The following is a 20,706-nucleotide window of genomic DNA, read 5'->3' on the forward strand; positions in this document are numbered from 1 at the left end:
GGAAAACAGAAAAGCAATAAAATTAAATCGTTTACCTTTGATGAGCTTCGGATGTTTTCCCTCACGAGACTCCTAGTTAGATAGCAAATGTTCCTTTTTTCCAAAAATATTATTTTTGTAGGCAAAATAATTTGTTTTTCATGTTTGGCTGATAAATCGACCGGAAATTGCAGTCACGATATAGTAATATCGACAGAAACATGGCAAACGTTGTTTATAATCAATCCTCAAGGTGTTTTTCAAATATCTATTAGATAATATATCTGCTGGGACAATTCGTTTTTCAGTAGGACCGATTGGAATAATGGCTACCTCTGTATTTTACTCGAGAGTCACTCTGGGAGCCATCAGGTGACCACTTGTGCAATGTAGCCGCTTACGGGTATTCTTCAACATGAATGCGTAAAACTATGTCACAATGCTGTAGACACCTTCGGGAATACGGAGAAAGAGTAATCTGGTTGATAGCCCATTCACTGCTCAATAGGGACGCATTGGAACGCAGAGCTTTCAAAACATGAGGCACTTCCGGATTGAATTTTTCTCAGGCTTTCGCCTGCAACATCAGTTCTGTTGTATTCACAGACCATAGTTTTTACACTTTTGGAAACTTTAGGGTGTTTTCTATCCTAAGCTGTCAATTATATGCATATTCTAGCATCTTGTCCTGACAAAATATCCCGTTTACTACGGGAACGTTATTTTTCCAAAAATGAAAATACTGCCCCCTAGTCACAAAAGGATAACTTATTAAGAGCCCAATCCTGGAGGCACAATTTATCCCACAGTAGGGGCAAGTTGTAGAGCTAGGGAGAGGGTGTCCAGGGTTCTCTTTCCTTTCGTTGTAGCCTCTGAGTTTCCTCATTGATCCTCAGAGGCTTGTGACTTGAAATACTTTGTGTTGCCATACCATGCAGTCTGCTGCTTTTTCTGTATCCAGACAATGGTGTTTGAGTGTAATTATGGCAGGCCTATTGGATTCCAAACATAGTTGAATTACACAAAAATGGTATTGCGTACAGGTCATAATTAGAGTACACAAATCTGAAAGATGTCTTTGATTAAAAGCATGTACAGTACCAGTCAAAAGTTTCGACACACCTTTATTTGTACGATCTTCTATATTGTAGAATAATAACGCATATCTAATCATGTAGTAACCAAAAAAGTGTTAAACAAATCTAAATATATTTTATGTTTGAGATTCTTCAAAGTAGACAACCTTTGCCTTGATGACAGCTTTGCACACTCTTGGCATTGTCTCAACCAACGCATTTCAATTAACAGGTGTTCCTTGTTAACAGGTGTGCCGTGGTCAGATTACACGTATGCTAGGCTACAGGACTTTTTGCAAGCACAGACTGGAATATGTTACGGGATTCATCCAATGTCATTGAGGTTTATGCTCCCTCAGTCACCGGCTTCATCAATAAGTGCATCGACGTTGTCTTCCTCACAGTCACCTTACGTACATTTCCAAACCTTAAGCCATCGATTACAGGCAACATCCGCACCGAGCTAAAGGCTAGAGCTGCCGCTTTCAAGGAGCGGGAAACTAATCTGGATGCCTACAAGAAATCCTGCTATGCCCTCAGACGAACCATCAAACAGGCAAGGCCCCAATACAGGACTAAGATTGAATCCTACTACACCGGCTCTGACTCTCGTCAGATGTGGCACGACTTATAACGGACTACAAAGGGAAACGCAGCCGTGAGCTGCCCAGTGATGCGAGCCTACCAGACGAGCAAAATGCCTTTTTATGCTCGCTTTTTGAAGCAAGCAACACTGAAGCATGCATGAGATCACCAGCTGTTGCGGACGACTGTGTGATCACACTCTCCATAGCCAATGTGAGCAAGACTGTTAAGCAGGTCAACATTCACAAAGCCGCGGGGCCAGACAGATTACCTGGACGTGTACTGAAAGCATGCGTGGTCCAACTGGCAAGTGTCTTCACTGACATTTTCAACCTCTCCCTGACAGGCTATAATACCTACATGTTTCAAACAGATTGCCATAGTCCCTGTGCCCAAGAAAGCGAAGGTAACCTGCATAAATGATTACCGCACCGGCTGGTCATGGCTCACATCAGCACCATCATGCCGGAAACCCTATACCCACTCCAATTCGCATACCACCCCAACAGATCCACAGATGACGCAATCTCAATCGCACTCCACACTGCCTTTTTCCACCAGGACAAAAGGAACACCTAAGTGAGAATGCTGTTCAATGACTACAGCTCAGCGTTCAACACCATAGTGCCAATAAAGCTCATCACTAAACTAAGGAGCCTGGAACTAAACACCTCCCTCTGCAACTTGATCCTGGACTTCCTGACGGGCCGCCCCCTGGTGGTAAGGGTAGGCAAAAACACATCTGCCACGCTGATTCACAACACTGGGGCCCCTCAGGGGTGTGTGCTTTGTCCCCTCTTGTACTCCCTGTTCATCCACGACTGTGTGGCCAAGCACGACTCCAACACCATCATTAAGTTTGCAACAGCGGTAGGCCTGATCACAGACAACGATGAGACAGCTTATAGGCAGGTGGTCAGAGACCTAGTAGTGTGGTTCTAGGACAACAACCTCTCCTTCAATGTGAGCAAGACAAAGGAGCTGATAGTGGACTATAGGAAAATAAACCAATTAACATCGACAGGGAGATAGTGGAGCGGGTCCACATCAACAATGAACTATCAAGGTCCAAACACACCAAGACAGTTGTGAAGAGGGCACGACAACACCTTTTCCCCCTCGGGATACAGAAAATATTTGGCATTGGTCCCCCAGGTCCTCAAAACGTTATACAGCTGAGTAGTGCTGAGGAGTATTTCTGTCTGTTATTAAAAAAATATTTTGTGATGAAAAACTCATTCTAATTGGCCGGTCCTGCCTCCCCAGTGGGTGGGCCTGTGCCACTCCTGCCCAGTCATGTGAAATCCATAGATTAGGGCCTAATGAATTGATTTAAATTGACTGATTTCCTTAAATGAAATTGTTGCCTGTTGCATTTATATTTTTGTTCCGTATAAAATCCAAAGAGCAACCTTTGACTGAAAATAAATGTCAATTTTTACTGTCTGAGCCCACTTGTTTTCCTGAGAACCTATTAGACTACAATAGCCACAATGTAAAAAAAAACATGTTTATCTGTACACATTTTTGTCAGGCAGGACCATACTACACTGAATAACTGCACATTTGAGTTTTCTATTAATCAGCTACCAAAATGAGTTATCTTACATTCATCAGAAATATTCCTATTTGATATTTCTGCATATGTGTTTACAGGTATACATTTCCAAGATGCATTAAGATATCCCAATACTGTTTATTTGTGTATGTAGTGAACTAACTACTTGTATTTACAATTTTAGCAATATCAGAGCTTGTAATATTGGGCTACATTAACTTTTTCACAACCATCCATTTCATAAATGAGAGATATTAGAGATGTGAAAAAACATGGTTGTGTTTTGTTCTACCTTGGGTATGGGTATCTAAAAAATTAAAGCCCTTTTTCAGTATTGGCCACTAGCCTAATCAATTTAATTCAGGGGGCTTTATTGGCATGGGAAACATGTGTTAACATTGCCAAAGCAAGTGAGGTAGATAATATACAAAAGTGAAATAAAAAATAAAAAATTAACAGTAGACATTACATATACAGAAGTTTCAAAAGAATAAAGACATTACAAATGTCATATTATGTATATATACAGTGTTGTAACAATGTACAAAAGTACACAAGGGAAAATAAATAAGTATAAATATGGGTTGTATTTACAATGATGTTCGTTCTTCACTGCTTGCCCTTTTCTTGTGGCAACAGGTCACAAATATTGCTGCTGTGATTGCACACTGTGGAATTTCACCCAGTAGATATGGGAGTTTATCAAAATTGGGTTTGTTTTCAAATTCTTTGTGGATCTGTGTAATCTGAGGGAAATATATGTCTCTGATATGATCATACATTTGGCAGGAGGTTAAGAAGTGCAGCTCAGTTTCCACCTCATTTTGTAGGCAGTGTGCACATTCTCTTGAGAGCCAGGTCTGCCTACGGCGGCCTTTCTCAATAGCAAGGCTATGCTCACTGAGTCTGTACATAGTCAAAGCTTTCCTTAAGTTTCGGTCAGTCACAGTGGTCAGGTATTCTACTCTCTGTTTAGGACCAAATAGCATTCTAGTTTGCTCGGTTTTTTTGTTAATTCTTTCCAGTGTGTAAAGTTTTCATGATTTGGTTGGGTCTAATTGTGCTGCTGTCCTGGGGCTCTGTTGGGTGTGTTTGTGTTTGTGAACAAAGCCCCAGGACCAGCTTGCTTAGGGGACTCTTCTCCAGGTTCATCTCTCTGTAGGTGATGGCTTTGTTATGGAAGGTTTGGGAATCGCTTCCTTTTAGGTGGTTGTAGAATTTTCTATTTTCTGGATTTTGATAATTAGTGGGTGTCGGCCTAATTCTGCTCTGCATGCATGATTTGGTGTTCGACGTTGTACACGGAGAGGATATTTTTGCAGAATTCTGCATGCAGAGTCTCAATTTGGTGTTTGTCACATTTTGTGAATTCTTGGTTGGTGAGCGGACCCCAGACCTCACAACCATAAAGGGCAATGGGTTCTATGACTGATTCAAGTATTTTTAGCCAGATCCTAATTGGTATGTTGAATTTTATGTTCCTTTTGATGGCATAGAATGCCCTTCTTGCCTTGTCTCTCAGATCGTTCACAACTTTATGGAAGTTACCTGTGGCGCTGGTGTTTAGGCCAAGGTATGTATAGTTTTTGTGTGCTCTAGGGCAACGGTGTCTAGATGGAATTTGTATTTGTGGTCCTAGCGACTACCTTTTTTGGAACACCATTATTTTGATCTTACTGAGATTTACTGTCAGGGCCCAGGTCTGGAAGAATCTGTGCAGAATATCTAGGTGGTGCTGTAGGCCCTCCTTGGTTGGTGACAGAAGCACCAGATCATCAGCAAACAGTAGACATTTGACTTCAGATTCTGGTAGGGTGAGGCTGGGTGCTACAGACTTTTCTAGTGCCCGCGCCAATTCATTGATATAAATGTTGAAGAGGGTGGGGTTTAAGCTGCATCCCTGTCTCACCCCACGGTCCTGTGGGAAGAAATTTGTGTGTTTTTGCCTATTTTAACCACACACTTGTTGTTTGTGTACATGGATTTTATAATGTCGTATGTTTTATCCCCAACACCACTTTCCATCAATTTGTATAGCAGACCCTCATGCCAAATTGAGACGAAGGCTTTTTGAAATCAACAAAGCATGAGAAGACTTTGCCTTTGTTTTGGTTTGTTTGTTTGTCAATAAGGGTGTGCAGGGTGAATACATGGTCTGTTGTACGGTAATTTGGTATAAAGCCAATTTGACATTTGCTCAGTACATTGTTTTCATTGAGGAAATGTACGAGTCTGCTGTTAATGATAATGCAGAGGATTTTCCCAAGGTTGCTGTTGATGCATATCCCACGGTAGTTATTGGGGTCAAATTTGTCTCCACTTTTGTGGATTGGGGTGATCAGTCCTTGGTTCCAAATATTGGGGAAGATGCCAGAGCTAAGGATGATGTTAAAGAGTTTTAGTATAGCCAATTGGAATTTGTTGTCTGCATGTCTGAGAATACCATCAACACCACATGCCTTTTTGGGTTGGAGGGTTTTTATTTTGTCCTGTAGCTCATTCAAAGTAATTGGAGAATCCAGTGGGTTCTGGTAGTCTTTAATAGTTGATTCTAATATTTGTAAGACTCTCTCCCCTCTTCTCTTGCTCCCTCACTCCCCATCTGCCTCCTTCCTTTCCTTTCTCCACAGGCAAGTTGGGTCACTATGTCTGATGAGAGAGAAGAGAAAAGATGATGTGAAGAAGAGAGAAAGAGGGCTCAAGGAAGAGAGAGAGAGGGAGGAGGGAGGGAGAAGGGGTAAAGGTCAGCTTGAGGTATTCCCCAGGTCATTGCAGTAAATGAGAATGTGTTCTCAGTGGACTTACCTGGTAAATTACAGGTAAAATAAATAAAAAAGTATAGGAAATTTGTAGCAGATGAAACACAACCTTTACGTGTGCACACACCAACCAAACACACACACTACCCTGGTGCCTGGCAAATTTGGAGGAAATCAAATTACCCCATCTATCCTATTACCCCCTACCCCCTCTACACCAGTGATGCCCAGTTCCAAACCAACATTTTAAGAATGTGCCTGCACCCTTTTTAACTTGCAAATGTGGTAGGTTGAACTGGAGGCTTACAAAGTGCAGGTTGAGGAGCTGTTTTTTAATATGGGCCTACTGCACAGTTGAAGTCAGAAGTTTTTTATTTATTTATTTATTTCACCTTTATTTAACCAGGCAGGCAATTTGAGAACAAGTTCTCCTTTACAATTGCGACCTGGCCAAGATAAAGCAAAGCAGTTTGACACAGAGTTACACGTGGAGTAAAACAAACATATAGTCAATAATACAGTAGAAACAAGTCTACATACGATGTGAGCAAATGAGGTGAGATAAGGGAGGTAAAGGCAAAAAAAAGGTAATGGTGGCAAAGTAAATACAATATAGCAAGTAAAACACTGAAATGGTAGATTTGCAGTGGAAAAATGTGCAAAGTAGAAATAAAAATAATACGTTTACATACACTTAGGTTGAAGTCATTAAAACTCGTTTTTCAACCACTCCACAAATGTCTTGTTAACAAACTATAGTTTTGGCAAGTCGGTTAGGACATCTACTTTGTACATGACACAAGTCGTTTTTTTCCAACAATTGTTTACAACAGATTATTTCACTTAATACAATCAGAAGTTTAAATACACTAAGTTGACTGTGCCTTTAAACAGCTTGGAAAACTCCAGAAAATTATGTCATGGCTTTAGAAGCTTATGGTAGGCTAATTGACATCATTTGAGTCAATTGGAGGTGCACCTGTGGATGTATTTCAAGGCCTACCTTCAAAATCAGTGCCTCTTTGCTTGACATCATGCCACTCAGGAAGGAGATGCGTTCTGTCTCCTAGAGATGAACGTACTTTGGTGCGAAAAGTGCAAATCAATCCCAGAGCAACAGCAAAGGACCTTGTGAAGATGCTGGAGGAAACAGGTACAAAAGTATCTATATCCACAGTAAAACGAGTCCTATATCGACATAACCTGAAAGGCCGCTCAGCAAGGAAAAAGCCACTGCTCAAAAAAACACCATAAAAAAGCGAGACTACGGTTTGCAACTGCACATGGGGACAAAGATCGTACTTTTTGAAGAACTGTCCTTTGGTCTGATGAAACAAAAATAGAACTGTTTGGCCATAATGACCATCGTTATGTTTGGAGGAAAACGGGGAGGCTTGCAAGCCGAAGAGCACCATCCCAACTGTGAAGCACGGGAGTGGCAGTATCATGTTGTAGGGGTGCTTTGCTGCAGGAGGGACTGGTGCACTTTACAAAATAGATTTCATCATGAGGATGGAAAATTATGTGGATATATTGAAGCATCTCAAGACATCAGTCAGGAAGTTAAAGCTTGGTCACAAATGGGTCTTCCAAATGGACATTGACCCCAAGCATACTTCCAAAGTTGTGGCAAAATGGCTCAAGGACAACAAAGTCAAGGTATTGGAGTGGCCATCACAAAGCCATGACCTCAATCCCATAGAAAATGTGTGGGCAGATCTGAAAACGCGTGTGCGAGCAAGGAGGCCTACAAATCTGACTCAATTACACCAGCTCTGCCAGGAGGAATGGGCCAATATTCACCCAACTTATTGTAGGAAGTTTGTGGAAGGCTACCCGAAACGTTTGACCCAAGTACAACAATTTAAAGGCAAAGCTACTAATTACTAATTGAGTGTATGCAAACATCTGACCGGCTGGGAATGTGATGTAAGAAATAAAAGTTGAAATAGATTATTCTGACATTTCACATTATTAAAATAAAGTGGTGATCCTAACTGGCCTAACACATGGAATTCTTACTAGGATTAAATGTCAGGAATTGTGAAAAGTTAAATATACAGTGCCTTGCGAAAGTATTCGGCCCCCTTGAACTTTGCGACCTTTTGCCACATTTCAGGCTTCAAACATAAAGATATAAAACTGTATTTTTTTGTGAAGAATCAACAACAAGTGGGACACAATCATGAAGTGGAACGACATTTATTGGATATTTCAAACTTTTTTAACAAATCAAAAACTGAAAAATTGGGCGTGCAAAATTATTCAGCCCCCTTAAGTTAATACTTTGTAGCGCCACCTTTTGCTGCGATTACAGCTGTAAGTCGCTTGGGGTATGTCTCTATCAGTTTTGCACATCGAGAGACTGACATTTTTTCCCATTCCTCCTTGCAAAACAGCTTGAGCTCAGTGAGGTTGGATGGAGAGCATTTGTGAACAGCAGTTTTCAGTTCTTTCTACAGATTCTCGATTGGATTCAGGTCTGGACTTTGACTTGGTCATTCTAACACCTGGATATGTTTATTTTTAAACCATTCCATTGTAGATTTTGCTTTATGTTTTGGATCATTGTCTTGTTGGAAGACAAATCTCTGTCCCAGTCTCAGGTCTTTTGCAGACTCCATCAGGTTTTCTTCCAGAATGGTCCTGTATTTGGCTCCATCCATCTTCCCATCAATTTTAACCGTCTTCCCTGTCCCTGCTGAAGAAAAGCTGGCCCAAACCATGATGCTGCCACCACCATGTTTGACAGTGGGGATGGTGTGTTCAGAGTGATGAGCTGTGTTGCTTTTACGCCAAACATAATGTTTTGCATTGTTGCCAAAAAGTTCAATTTTGGTTTCATCTGACCAGAGCACCTTCTTCCACATGTTTGGTGTGTCTCCCAGGTGGCTTGTGGCAAACTTTAAACTGCACTTTTTATGGATATCTTTAAGAAATGGCTTTCTTCTTGCCACTCTTCCATAAAGGCCAGATTTGTGCAATATACGACTGATTGTTGTCCTATGGACAGAGTCTCCCACCTCAGCTGTAGATCTCTGCAGTTCATCCAGAGTGATCATGGGCCTCTTGGCTGCATCTCTGATCAGTCTTCTCCTTGTATGAGCTGAAAGTTTAGAGGGATGGCCAGGTCTTGGTAGATTTGCAGTGGTCTGATACTCCTTCCATTTCAATATTATCGCTTGCACAGTGCTCCTTGGGATGTTTAAAGCTTGGGAAATCTTTTTGTATCCAAATCCAGCTTTAAACTTCTTCACAACAGTATCTTGGACCTGCCTGGTGTGTTCCTTGTTCTTCATGATGCTCTCTGCGCTTTTAACGGACCTCTGAGACTATCACAGTGCAGGTGCATTTATACGGAGACTTGATTACACACAGGTGGATTGTATTCATCATCATTAGTCATTTAGGTCAACATTGGATCATTCAGAGATCCTCACTGAACTTCTGGAGAGAGTTTGCTGCTCTGAAAGTAAAGGGGCTGAATAATTTTGCACGCCCAATTTTTCAGTTTTTGATTTGTTAAAAAAGTTTGAAATATCCAATAAATGTCGTTCCACTTCATGATTGTGTCCCACTTGTTGATTCTTCACAAAAAAAAAACAGTTTTATATCTTTATGTTTGAAGCCTGAAATGTGGCAAAAGGTCGCAAAGTTCAAGGGGGCCGAATACTTTCTCAAGGCACTGTATTTGGCTAAGGGGTATGTAAACTTCCGACTTCAACTGTATATATTTATTACCTTTTTCACAGTTTTCATGATTTACAATTTCAGACAAGGCAATGGCAAGTAAAACCCAATGTCCAAACAACTCATGCCTCTATTCAGTCTTAAATGGTTCCAGTTGTATGTAACAGTGAGCTAGCTACTAAACTCAGCAAAAAAAGAAATATCCCATTTTCAGGACCCTGTCTTTCAACGATAATTTGTAAAAATCCAAATTACTTCACAGATCTTCATTGTAAAGGGTTTAAACACTGTTTCCCATGCTTGTTCAATGAACCATAAACAATTTATGAACATGCACCTGTGGAACGGTCGTTAAGACACTAACAGCTTACAGACGGCAGGCAATTAAGGTCACAGTTAAGAAAACTTAGGACACTAAAGAGGCCTTTCTACTGACTCTGAAAAACACCAAAAGAAAGATGCCCAGGGTCCCTGCTCATCTGCGTGAACGTGCCATAGATATGCTGCAAGGCGGCATGGGGACTGCAAATGTGGCCAGGCCAATAAATTGCAATGTCCATACTGTGAGACGCCTAAGACAGCGCTACAGGGAGACAGGACGGACAGCTGATCGTCCTCGCAGTGGCAGGCCACGTGTAACAACACCTGCACAGGACCGGTACATCCGAACATCACACCTGCGAGACAGGATGGCAACAACAACTGCCCAAGTTACACCAGGAACGCACAATCCCTCCATCAGTGCTCAGACTGTCTGCAATAAGCTGAGAGAGGCTGGACTGAGGGCTTGTAGGCCTGTTGTAAGGCAGGTCCTCACCAGACATCATTGGCAACAACATCGCCTATGGGCACAAATCCGCCGTCGCTGGACTAGACAGGACTGGCAAAAAGTGCTCTTCACTGACGAGTCGCGGTTTTGTCTAACCGGGGGTGATGGTCGTATTCACATTTATCGTCAAATGAATAAGCGTTACACCGAGGCCTGTACTCTGGAGCTGGGTTCGATTTGTAGATGGAGGGTCCGTCATGGTTTGGGGTGGTGTGTCACAGCATCATCGGACTGAGCTTGTTGTCATTGCAGGCAATCTCAACTCTGTGCGTTACAGGGAAGATATCTTCCTCCCTCATGTACCCTTATTGCAGGCTCATCCTGGCATGACCCTCCAGCAGTTTGACAATGCCACCAGCCATGCTGCTTGTTCTGTGCATGATTTCCTGCTAGTCAGGGATGTGACTGTTCTGACATTGCCAGCGAAGAGCCCAGATCTCAATCCCATTGAGCACGTCTTGGACCTGTTGGATCGGAGGGTGAGGGCTAGGGCCATTCCACCCCAGAAATGTCTGGGAAATTGCAGGTGCCTTGGTGGAAGAGTGGGGTAACATCTCACAGCAAGAACTGGCAAATCTGGTGCAGTCCATGAGGAGAAGATGCACTGCAGTACTTAATGCAGCTGGTGGCCACACCAGATACTGACTGTTACTTTTGATTTTGACCCCCCCTTTGTTCAGGGACACATTATTCAATTTCTGTTAGTCACATGTCTGTGGAACTTGTTCGGTTTGTCTCAGTTGTTGAATCTTGTTATGTTCATACAAATATTTACACATGTTCAGTTTGCTGAAAATAAACCAGTTGACAGTGAGAGGACGTTTATTTTTTTTGCTGAGTTTAGAACTCTAATCTTAGTCTAATTTCAAAACACACACACAAACACTTCTATATCAGATCGTTATAGAGGACTAATGGAGATTTCTGCAAACCATAACATCTGAATGATCCCAACACATCTGCTGCTACAGTACTTACGTGTGTGTGTGTGTGTGTGTGTGTGTGTGTGTGTGTGTGTGTGTGTGTGTGTGTGTGTGTGTGTGTGTGTGTGTGTGTGTGTGTGTGTGTGTGTGTGTGTGTGTATTTAGGGGCGATGACATGATGAGGGGGTGATGACGTGATGAGATTCCCCATGTCCCAGGAGATATGGAGGAGCGGAGGTTTAGGATGCTGTGTGTCCTCCATGAAGACAGGGCTGTTTGTAAAAGCTGAGATAACTCCTGACACTCATGGGTCTGATGCTGTCATCAGGGGAACAGTTCCACTAATCAATACCTAATGATTTTCCTCATCACTTTTTCACTGAGATATTAACTGAGTGCACAAAACATTAGGAACACTTTTACCTAATATTGAGTTGCATCCCGTTTTGTCCCTTTAGAACAGCCTCAATTCGTCGGGGCATAAACTCTACAGGGACAATTGCCCATGTTGACTCCAATGCTTCCCACAGTTGTGTCAAGTTGGCTGGATGTCCTTTGGGTGGTGAACCGTTCTTGATACACATGGTAAATTGTTGAGCGTGAAAAACCCAGCAGTATTGCATTTCTTGACACACTCACCTACTACCATACCCCATTCAAATGCACTTAAATATTTTGTCTTGCAAATGTACCTTCTGAATGGCACACGTACATGATCCATCTCTCAAAGTAAAAAACATATTCTTTAACATGTGTCCTCCCCTTCATCTACACGGATTGAAGTGGATTTAACATTTGTTAATAATAGGGGATCATAGCTTTCTCATGGTCAGTCTATGTCATGGAAAGAGCAGGTGTTCCTAATGTTTTGTACACTCAGTATACCATGAGTTGTTAAACAGTGAGTGAGTGTAGTAGAGGAATAAAGTGGGAGGAGAGCGCTGAGATGGAGAGGGAGAGAGAGAGAGATCCATAGTGTGTTTCTACTAAGAGGCATCTGTGCTGTAGCTGAGTGAACAACCCCAGTACCTCCGTCCCGCTGTCTGGACCTTGTCAACGAAAGACAACACCGTTACTATTATTGGGATATCAATAATCGTTTATAACGTGAACAGCTTTTGCAGCAACTATGTGGATTTACAACATTATTTTTACTCTCTTAATCGTCCGTTATTCAGGTAAGTTTGGGAGACAGTCACCAGGGCATTTTAGACTTTATGATTGTAGGCTAATTGAGATTCAGCAGTTTGTTGTTGAACTTTTCTCCTCGCCCTGCTAGCGTAGCCTAATGTCGAATGGTGGATGTGATTTTCTACAAACCAACACATCATAATAACCTGTTTAAATCTGTTACCTTTCAAGTTAGCTTGTCAAGTTTAAACTGTAAAAAAAAATAAAAAATCTGCACAGCTTTCTGTGAGGAATATAGAAACCTTAGAGCCCATCTCTGTGATGGTTCTACAGCAAACTTTCCTAACATCATTTTTTAAAGCCAATTAAGATAAGAACCTGTGCGTTTTATGTAAAACTATGTATATCGAGCTGAAGCGCTAGACGTAACTCTCTCCGCTCTCATGTGTCTATTCCGCTTGATGTGTTGGTGGAAATAGGCTAAATTCATACACGTTACACTCAGAGTACACAGTCATTCTAAAGCTTCTAGACGAGTCTGACGTGAACTCGCTGATCCCAGCCAGCATTCACCATTTAGAAAGAACATAATGTTTGCTATAGACTATTGATACTACTTGTATAGGTATTCTTCCATAATGTGGCTCTTATTAGGCCATACATTTATACACTTTTATTGAGGAGGAGAATACTGGAGTATTAAGACTAAACAGAGATATAGCCTGACAGTCTGCTTCTGTGCTGTTTATGTGTGAGTCAACACTGCATTGTGTGTGTGTAGTGTGTGTGTGTGTGTGTGTGTGTGGGGAGGGGGGGGGGGGCATTGAGTGGATGTGGAACAACATGAGCGTATGCTGGAGAGGAAGGGGTGGAAAGAAACTATGTGCATGTGTGAGAGAAAGAGAGAGAGGAAGGATAGGGGTGGTAGGTAAGTGTGTCCCAGCTGAAACGGAGAGGAGAAGAAAGAGTTATCTATCCGTCTGTAAGTATGTCAGTAAGGGGACAAGGTGTGATGAGTGTGCATCTCATTAAGACATTCATATTAATGGGGGTAAAACCATGCTAATTTAAACATCATGATGCTGCTGGGTTTGTCTCAGTCCTGATGGGAACATCAATACAGCCTCACTGGACAGGGGCTGGACACTGCATTCAACACCTGAATTTCATACTGTGTGTGTGTTAGAGTGCAGGAGGAATGCATTACAGGACTACAAGAGGAGTGATGGCGTGAGATTGGTCCAACTGCCAGACTCTGCCCTCCATACCAAAAGCAGGAAGTTGAGCATTGTGAAGTGTGCCCGTGGTTGCAGCCGCAACAAGATACTGCTCTTCACCTGCAGGTAGGTGTGGTGCATCTGTGACCAACTCCTGGGTATAGCAACAATTTTTGCGCTTGCAGCTTCATATTCTATGTGTCTATGACCATGTTTACATGCAAACCAATATCCTGGTATTATTCGGGATACTGAAGTATTCTGTTTTTGAGTTGGTGCAAATAAACCTATCCCGTTTACCATAACCCAAAATAGTTTGTGTCCCGGTTATGAGAAACCCGGACAAATGCCTGGGATAGGCTGATCTAAGATGGGATAGTGTGGGATGTAGGCATCTTATCCTGTTTACTGTTGTTTTAGTTTCACATGTCATGTGTGTTGTGTGATGATGTTTTATCTGTTTGTCAAACCACTTCAAAAAGTATTCTACCTGCACAGTTTTATCCCCCACAATAATTCAGCCTACTATAATTAATTTACTATAATTTACTACAAGCAACTTTCACCCCTAATTTAGACAAGTTTCTGCTTATAATTTAAAACATTTGGTAGGCCATATTATAATTCCCGACATTTGGTAGGTAATTTGTTTGTCAAATATAGTTCGAAACATGGAACTTCTCTTCAGTCTTAACTTGTTGCCCCAGAAGACTAAATAAAGTAGTGCTCACCGGTAACAGTGGCGGTTGGTGCCATTTAAGATGAAGGAGGACGATTATTTTTTCATGAGCATGGCCTTATTTCTATTACAGCATATTGGATGACTGTCATTCATAGTCCATTCACCCAGCTCAATGTAACATCAATAGGTTTAGGCTACTGCACGGTGCTAACATTTTCCCTATACCCATCATGAGGTTGCTACAACCTAGCCTATGAATGAAAGTTTCCAATGTAGGTGCACGGGTCAAGAGACATTGAGTAATCAAGGTGACAGACATTGACACATGAAATACCACCCAGCACAATCTTGCCTGCATCTAGCTGATCTAGTGTGTAATCATTAGTCCAACAGTTGCAAACGAGAGTTTCTATTGATGTAACGTTCGTCGTCTTCCTCTGATGAGCAGTAAGAGAGGTCGGACCAATTTGCAGCGTGGTATGTGTCCATATTTATTAAATGAACACGAAAATAATAAAATAACAAAGAGAAACGACCGAAAACAGTTCTGGCTGGTGCAGACACACAACAGACAACAGAAAATAATCACCCACAAACACAATAGAAAACAGGCTACCTAAATATGGTTCTCAATCAGGAACAACGATTGACAGCTGCCTCTGATTGAGAACCATACCAGGCCAAACACAGAAATAGCAAATCATAGAAAAACTAACATAGACAACCCACCCAACTCACGCCCTGACCATACTAAAACAAAGACGCAATAAAATAACTAAGGTCAGAACGTGACAATTGGACAGATTCAGGTATGTTTATCCCTGTTTCGTTCAGTTTGCTTCCATTTAAGAAATGTTTTTCAACAGAATTTGCAGTATGAATACACCCCTGATCACACGCAATCACAGTTCACTTTCATAGCAGCCAGATTGTTTTATAAATCCTTCTTTCATCTACGCACTCTCCTCCTCTCACCTTTTCTCTTCGCTTGTTGACTCCAGTGCACAACACATTACCTTTCCAAGCCAAACCTTAATTTCATAACCCCTAACAAATACACACGGCCTACATCATTGTCACCATTTTATCTAATGTCAAGGCAACAACATAGCTACTAGAACTAACATGTTAGTAAACCCGCTACAATCATGCAGTAGGAAAATTGCAATTGGCTCAGAACATGGCAGCACGGATGGCCCTTGTATGTACACTGAGAGCTAATATTAATAATTTGCATGTCAGTCTTTCTTGTGTCAAAAGTGGAGTAGAGATTGACTTAATCAATATTTCTATTTACAGTACTATGTAAAAGTCTTTGTGTTTTTCCTATTTTGTTGCATTACAACCTGTAATTTAAATGTATTTTTATTTGGATTTCATGTAATGGACATACACAAAATAGTCCAAATTGGTGAAGTGAAATGAAAAAAATTACTTGTTTAAAGAAATGTAAAATAATTCTAAACAGAAAAGCGGTGGGTGCGTGCATATTCACCCCTCACATAACTAGTTAAATAAAGTCCACTTGTGCAATCTAAGTGTCACATGATCTGTCACATGATCTCAGTATATATACACCTGTTCTGAAAGGCCCCAGAGTCTGCAACACCACTAAGCAAGTGGCACCACCAAAAAAGTGGCACCATGAAGACCAATGAGCTCTCCAAACAGGTCAGGGACAAAGTTGTGGAGAAGTACAGATCAGGGTTGGGTTATAAAAAAAATATCAGAAACTTTGAACATCCCACGGAGCACCATTAAATCCATTATTAAAAAATTGACACAACACACCTGCCAAGAGAGGGCCGCCCACCAAAACTCACGGACCAGGCAAGGAGGGCATTTATCAGAGGCAACAAAGAGACCCAAGATAACCCTGAAGGAGCTGCAAAGCTCCACAGCAGAGATTGGAGTATCTGTCCATAGGACCACTTTAAGCCATACACTCCACAGAGCTGGGCTTTATAGAAGAGAGGCCAGAATAAAGCAATTGCTTAAAGTGTTCGCCAAAAGGCATGTGGGAGACTCCCCAAACATATGGAAGAAAGTGCTCTGGTCAGATGAGACTAAAATTGAGCTTTTTGGCCATCAAGGAAACCGCTATGTCTGGCGCAAACCGAAGACCTCTCATCCCCCAAGAACACCATCATGTTTTTCATCATCAGGGACTGGGAAACTGGTCAGAATTGAAGGAATGATGGCACTAAATACAGGAAAATTATAAACCTGTTTCACTCTTCCAGAGATTTGAGACTGGGACAGAGGTTCACCTTCCAGCAGAACAATGACCCTAAGCATACTGCTAAAGTAACTCTCGAGTGGTTTAATTAATGGGAAACATTTAAATGTCTTGGAATGGCCTAGTCAAAGCCCAGACCTCAATCCAATTAAGAACCTGTGGTTTGACTTAAAGATTGCTGTACACCAGCGGAACCCATCCAACTTGAAGGAGCTGGAGCAGTTTTGCCTTGAAGAATGGGCAAAAATCCCAGTGGATAGATGTGCCAAACTTATAGAGACATACCCCAAGAGACTGTAATTGCTGCAAAAGGTGGCTCTACAAAATATTATTGGGGGGGGGGGGGGGGGGGGTTAATAGTTATGAATGCTCATGCTCAAGTTTTCATTTTTTGTCTTATTTCTTGTTTGTTTAACAATAACAAATATTTAATATATATATTAAAATTATCTTCAATGCTTTTCAATGAGGAACATTTGGTATTGGAATTTGGTTTTCTTTTGATTGCCTTCTAAATGGAATTGTTCCCAACCCTGCTTACTGTAAAACCCTACCACTCTGTAATGAGAAGTTTGGTTTCCCTTAGTGTCTTTCAGCAGCAAAATTAGTCTGGTATTCACGTCTAGGTTTCCCCTGACAGACTCAGTCCTCTCTGCAGTCTCCTTTCAGCAGTAGCAGGCTTGGCGTCAATCCTATTTCAGTTCAGGACACATAATGTATTATCTGCATGTTAATTATAAGTCCATTTGGATAAACATGCCTGCTAAATGATTATACTACATAAATCAATCAATATTTCACTCCATCCCTTCCCCCTCTCTCTCTCTCTATCTATCTAGAGCGTTCTTGTATGATCAGAAAAACAGGAAATGCCAGTGGCTGTCGTTTGACAGGAACTCACCAGGAGTCCAAAGCCAACATGACTTCAACTACCAACTCTACCAGAAGAAAGGTATTGTACACTATCTCCCTGTCTTTCTCTCTTTCTGTCCTCCAGCCCTCTCCCCCTTCTCTCTCTACTGTCAGTAGAAAGGCACTGCTTACAAGTGTCTAAAGTGCCTCGTACTCCTTGTTCTCATCAGAGTTTGGTACCTGGGTTAGTAATGTTATGTATGTGTAGAGTAAAATGGAACAGTATGGGGGATGTGAGACCCGTCCTAACATGTTCTGTCAGATGCTCTGTGCTCTGTCAGATGAGAAAAGCAGAAATGTTCTTACAAACAGAGTCCTTTTTTTGTTGACTGTCCTCTCTCTCTCTCTCTCTCTCTCTCTCTCTCTCTCTCTCTCTCTCTCTCTCTCTCTCTCTCTCTCTCTCTGTCCCTCTCAATTCAATTCAATTCAATTCAATTCAAGGGCTTTATTGGCATGGGAAACATGTGTTAACATTGCCAAAGCAAGTGAGGTAGACAACATACAAAGTGAATATATAAAGTGAAAAACAACAAAAATTAACAGTAAACATTACACATACAGAGGTTTCAAAACAGTAAAGACATTACAAATGTCATATTATATATATATACAGTGCCTTGCGAAAGTATTCGGCCCCCTTGAACTTTGCGACCTTTTGCCACATTTCAGGCTTCAAACATAAAGATATAAAACTGTATTTTTTTGTGAATAATCAACAACAAGTGGGACACAATCATGAAGTGGAACGACATTTATTGTATATTTCAAACTTTTTTAACAAAGCAAAAACTGAAAAATTGGGCGTGCAAAATTATTCAGCCCCTTTACTTTCAGTGCAGCAAACTCTCTCCAGAAGTTCAGTGAGGATCTCTGAATGATCCAATGTTGACCTAAATGACTAATGATGACAAATACAATCCACCTGTGTGTAATCAAGTCTCCGTATAAATGCACCTGCACTGTGATAGTCTCAGAGGTCCGTTAAAAGCGCAGAGAGCATCATGAAGAACAAGGAACACACCAGGCAGGTCCGAGATACTGTTGTGAAGAAGTTTAAAGCCGGATTTGGATACAAAAAGATTTCCCAAGCTTTAAACATCCCAAGGAGCACTGTGCAAGCGATAATATTGAAATGGAAGGAGTATCAGACCACTGCAAATCTACCAAGACCTGGCCGTCCCTCTAAACTTTCAGCTCATACAAGGAGAAGACTGATCAGAGATGCAGCCAAGAGGCCCATGATCACTCTGGATGAACTGCAGAGATCTACAGCTGAGGTGGGAGACTCTGTCCATAGGACAACAATCAGTCGTATATTGCACAAATCTGGCCTTTATGGAAGAGTGGCAAGAAGAAAGCCATTTCTTAAAGATATCCATAAAAAGTGTTGTTTAAAGTTTGCCACAAGCCACCTGGGAGACACACCAAACATGTGGAAGAAGGTGCTCTGGTCAGATGAAACCAAAATTGAACTTTTTGGCAACAATGCAAAACGTTATGTTTGGCGTAAAAGCAACACAGCTGAACACACCATCCCCACTGTCAAACATGGTGGTGGCAGCATCATGGTTTGGGCCTGCTTTTCTTCAACAGGGACAGGGAAGATGGTTAAAATTGATGGGGAGATGGATGGAGCCAAATACAGGACCATTCTGGAAGAAAACCTGATGGAGTCTGCAAAAGACCTGAGACTGGGACGGAGATTTGTCTTCCAAAAAGACAATGATCCAAAACATAAAGCAAAATCTACAATGGAATGGTTCAAAAATAAACATATCCAGGTGTTAGACCAAGTCAAAGTCCAGACCTGAATCCAATCGAGAATCTGTGGAAAGAACTGAAAACTGCTGTTCACAAATGCTCGCCATCCAACCTCACTGAGCTCGAGCTGTTTTGCAAGGAGGAATGGGAAAAAATTGCAGTCTCTCGATGTGCAAAACTGATAGAGACATACCCCAAGCGACTTACAGCTGTAATCGCAGCAAAAGGTGGCGCTACAAAGTATTAACTTAAGGGGGCTGAATAATTTTGCACGCCCAATTTTTCAGTTTTTGATTTGTTAAAAAAGTTTGAAATATCCAATAAAGGTTGTTCCACTTCATGATTGTGTCCCACTTGTTGTTGATTCTTCACAAAAAAATACAGTTTTACATCTTTATGTTTGAAGCCTGAAATGTGGCAAAAGGTCGCAAAGTTCAAGGGGGCCGAATACTTTCGCAAGGCACTGTATATACAGTGTTTTAACAATGTACAAATGGTTAAAGGACACAAGATAAGATAAATACGCATAAATATGGGTTGTATTTACAATGGTGTGTGTTCTTCAATGGTTGTCCTTTTCTCGTGGCAACAGGTCACAAATCTTGCTGCTGTCTCTGTATCTCTCTCTCTTGTTCTCTATCTCTTTCTAGCCTATGTGCAGGAGTGCATAGTGGGGACAGGAGTGAACTACAGAGGGAGAAGGTCTGTAACGGCCAGTGGAATCAGGTGCCAAGCCTGGGCCTCTCCTTTCCCTCATGAACACAAGTAAGCTAGAACCTGTGTTTGTGCATGTGGTGTGTGTGTGCGCCTGTGTGCATGTGTGTAGAGTGATACATTAGCTGGTGATTAGTCTTAAGGGGCCAGTCATTCATCAGTACTAGTCCTCTCTGAACTCACTCTAACACTTTACACAGTCAGGGATCATTTCCTGTTTTAGTCTCCTTGTTTATGTAGGGTGTGTGTGTTCAAGAGAGTTTATACTGTAGTAAAACCTGTTAATTAAGTGATAAAAACCTGAGAGAGAGAGAGATAGAGAGCACAGGGAGAGAGATAGGGAGAGAGAACACAGAGTGAGAGAGAGAACACAGAGATACAGGGAGAGAGAGGACACATGGAGAGAGAGAGAGAGAGAGAAAGAGAGAGAGAGGGAGAGAGAGAGAGAACACAGGGACACAGGGAGAGAGAGGACACAGAGAGAGATACAGCTCGTGACAAAAGTTCATTAGAGGAGCACAACCTTCCACCCCCTCCTCGTTCTTCCTCTCATTCTCCTCTTACCTCGCCCTTCTCCTCTTCTCTCCTGCTGTTTTTGCCTTTCTTCCCTGTGCAGTCAAATCAAATGTTATTTGTCACATGCGCCAAATA

General features: G+C 41.7%; 2 protein-coding genes across 2 annotated transcripts in view; one reads left to right on the top strand and one right to left on the bottom strand.

Moving 5' to 3' along the window:
* Positions 1 to 20,706, bottom strand: part of LOC110496093 (metabotropic glutamate receptor 3) — a 918,426-nt gene that overhangs the window by 763,385 nt on the left and 134,335 nt on the right. The gene's annotated exons all lie outside the window — the stretch shown is intronic.
* Positions 12,256 to 20,706, top strand: part of LOC110496163 (hepatocyte growth factor) — a 31,102-nt gene continuing 22,651 nt past the window's right edge. The window contains exons 1-4 of the mRNA XM_021571914.3: positions 12,256 to 12,577; positions 13,717 to 13,873; positions 17,508 to 17,620; positions 19,992 to 20,106. Coding sequence (XP_021427589.3) covers positions 12,529 to 12,577; positions 13,717 to 13,873; positions 17,508 to 17,620; positions 19,992 to 20,106 — 434 coding nt within the window. The 5' untranslated portion in view covers positions 12,256 to 12,528. The remainder of the gene's footprint in view (positions 12,578 to 13,716; positions 13,874 to 17,507; positions 17,621 to 19,991; positions 20,107 to 20,706) is intronic.

This window comes from Oncorhynchus mykiss, chromosome 2, assembly GCF_057628025.1.
Source record: "Oncorhynchus mykiss isolate SJ-2025 chromosome 2, ASM5762802v1, whole genome shotgun sequence".
In the NCBI taxonomy this organism is placed as follows: Eukaryota; Metazoa; Chordata; class Actinopteri; order Salmoniformes; family Salmonidae; genus Oncorhynchus; species Oncorhynchus mykiss.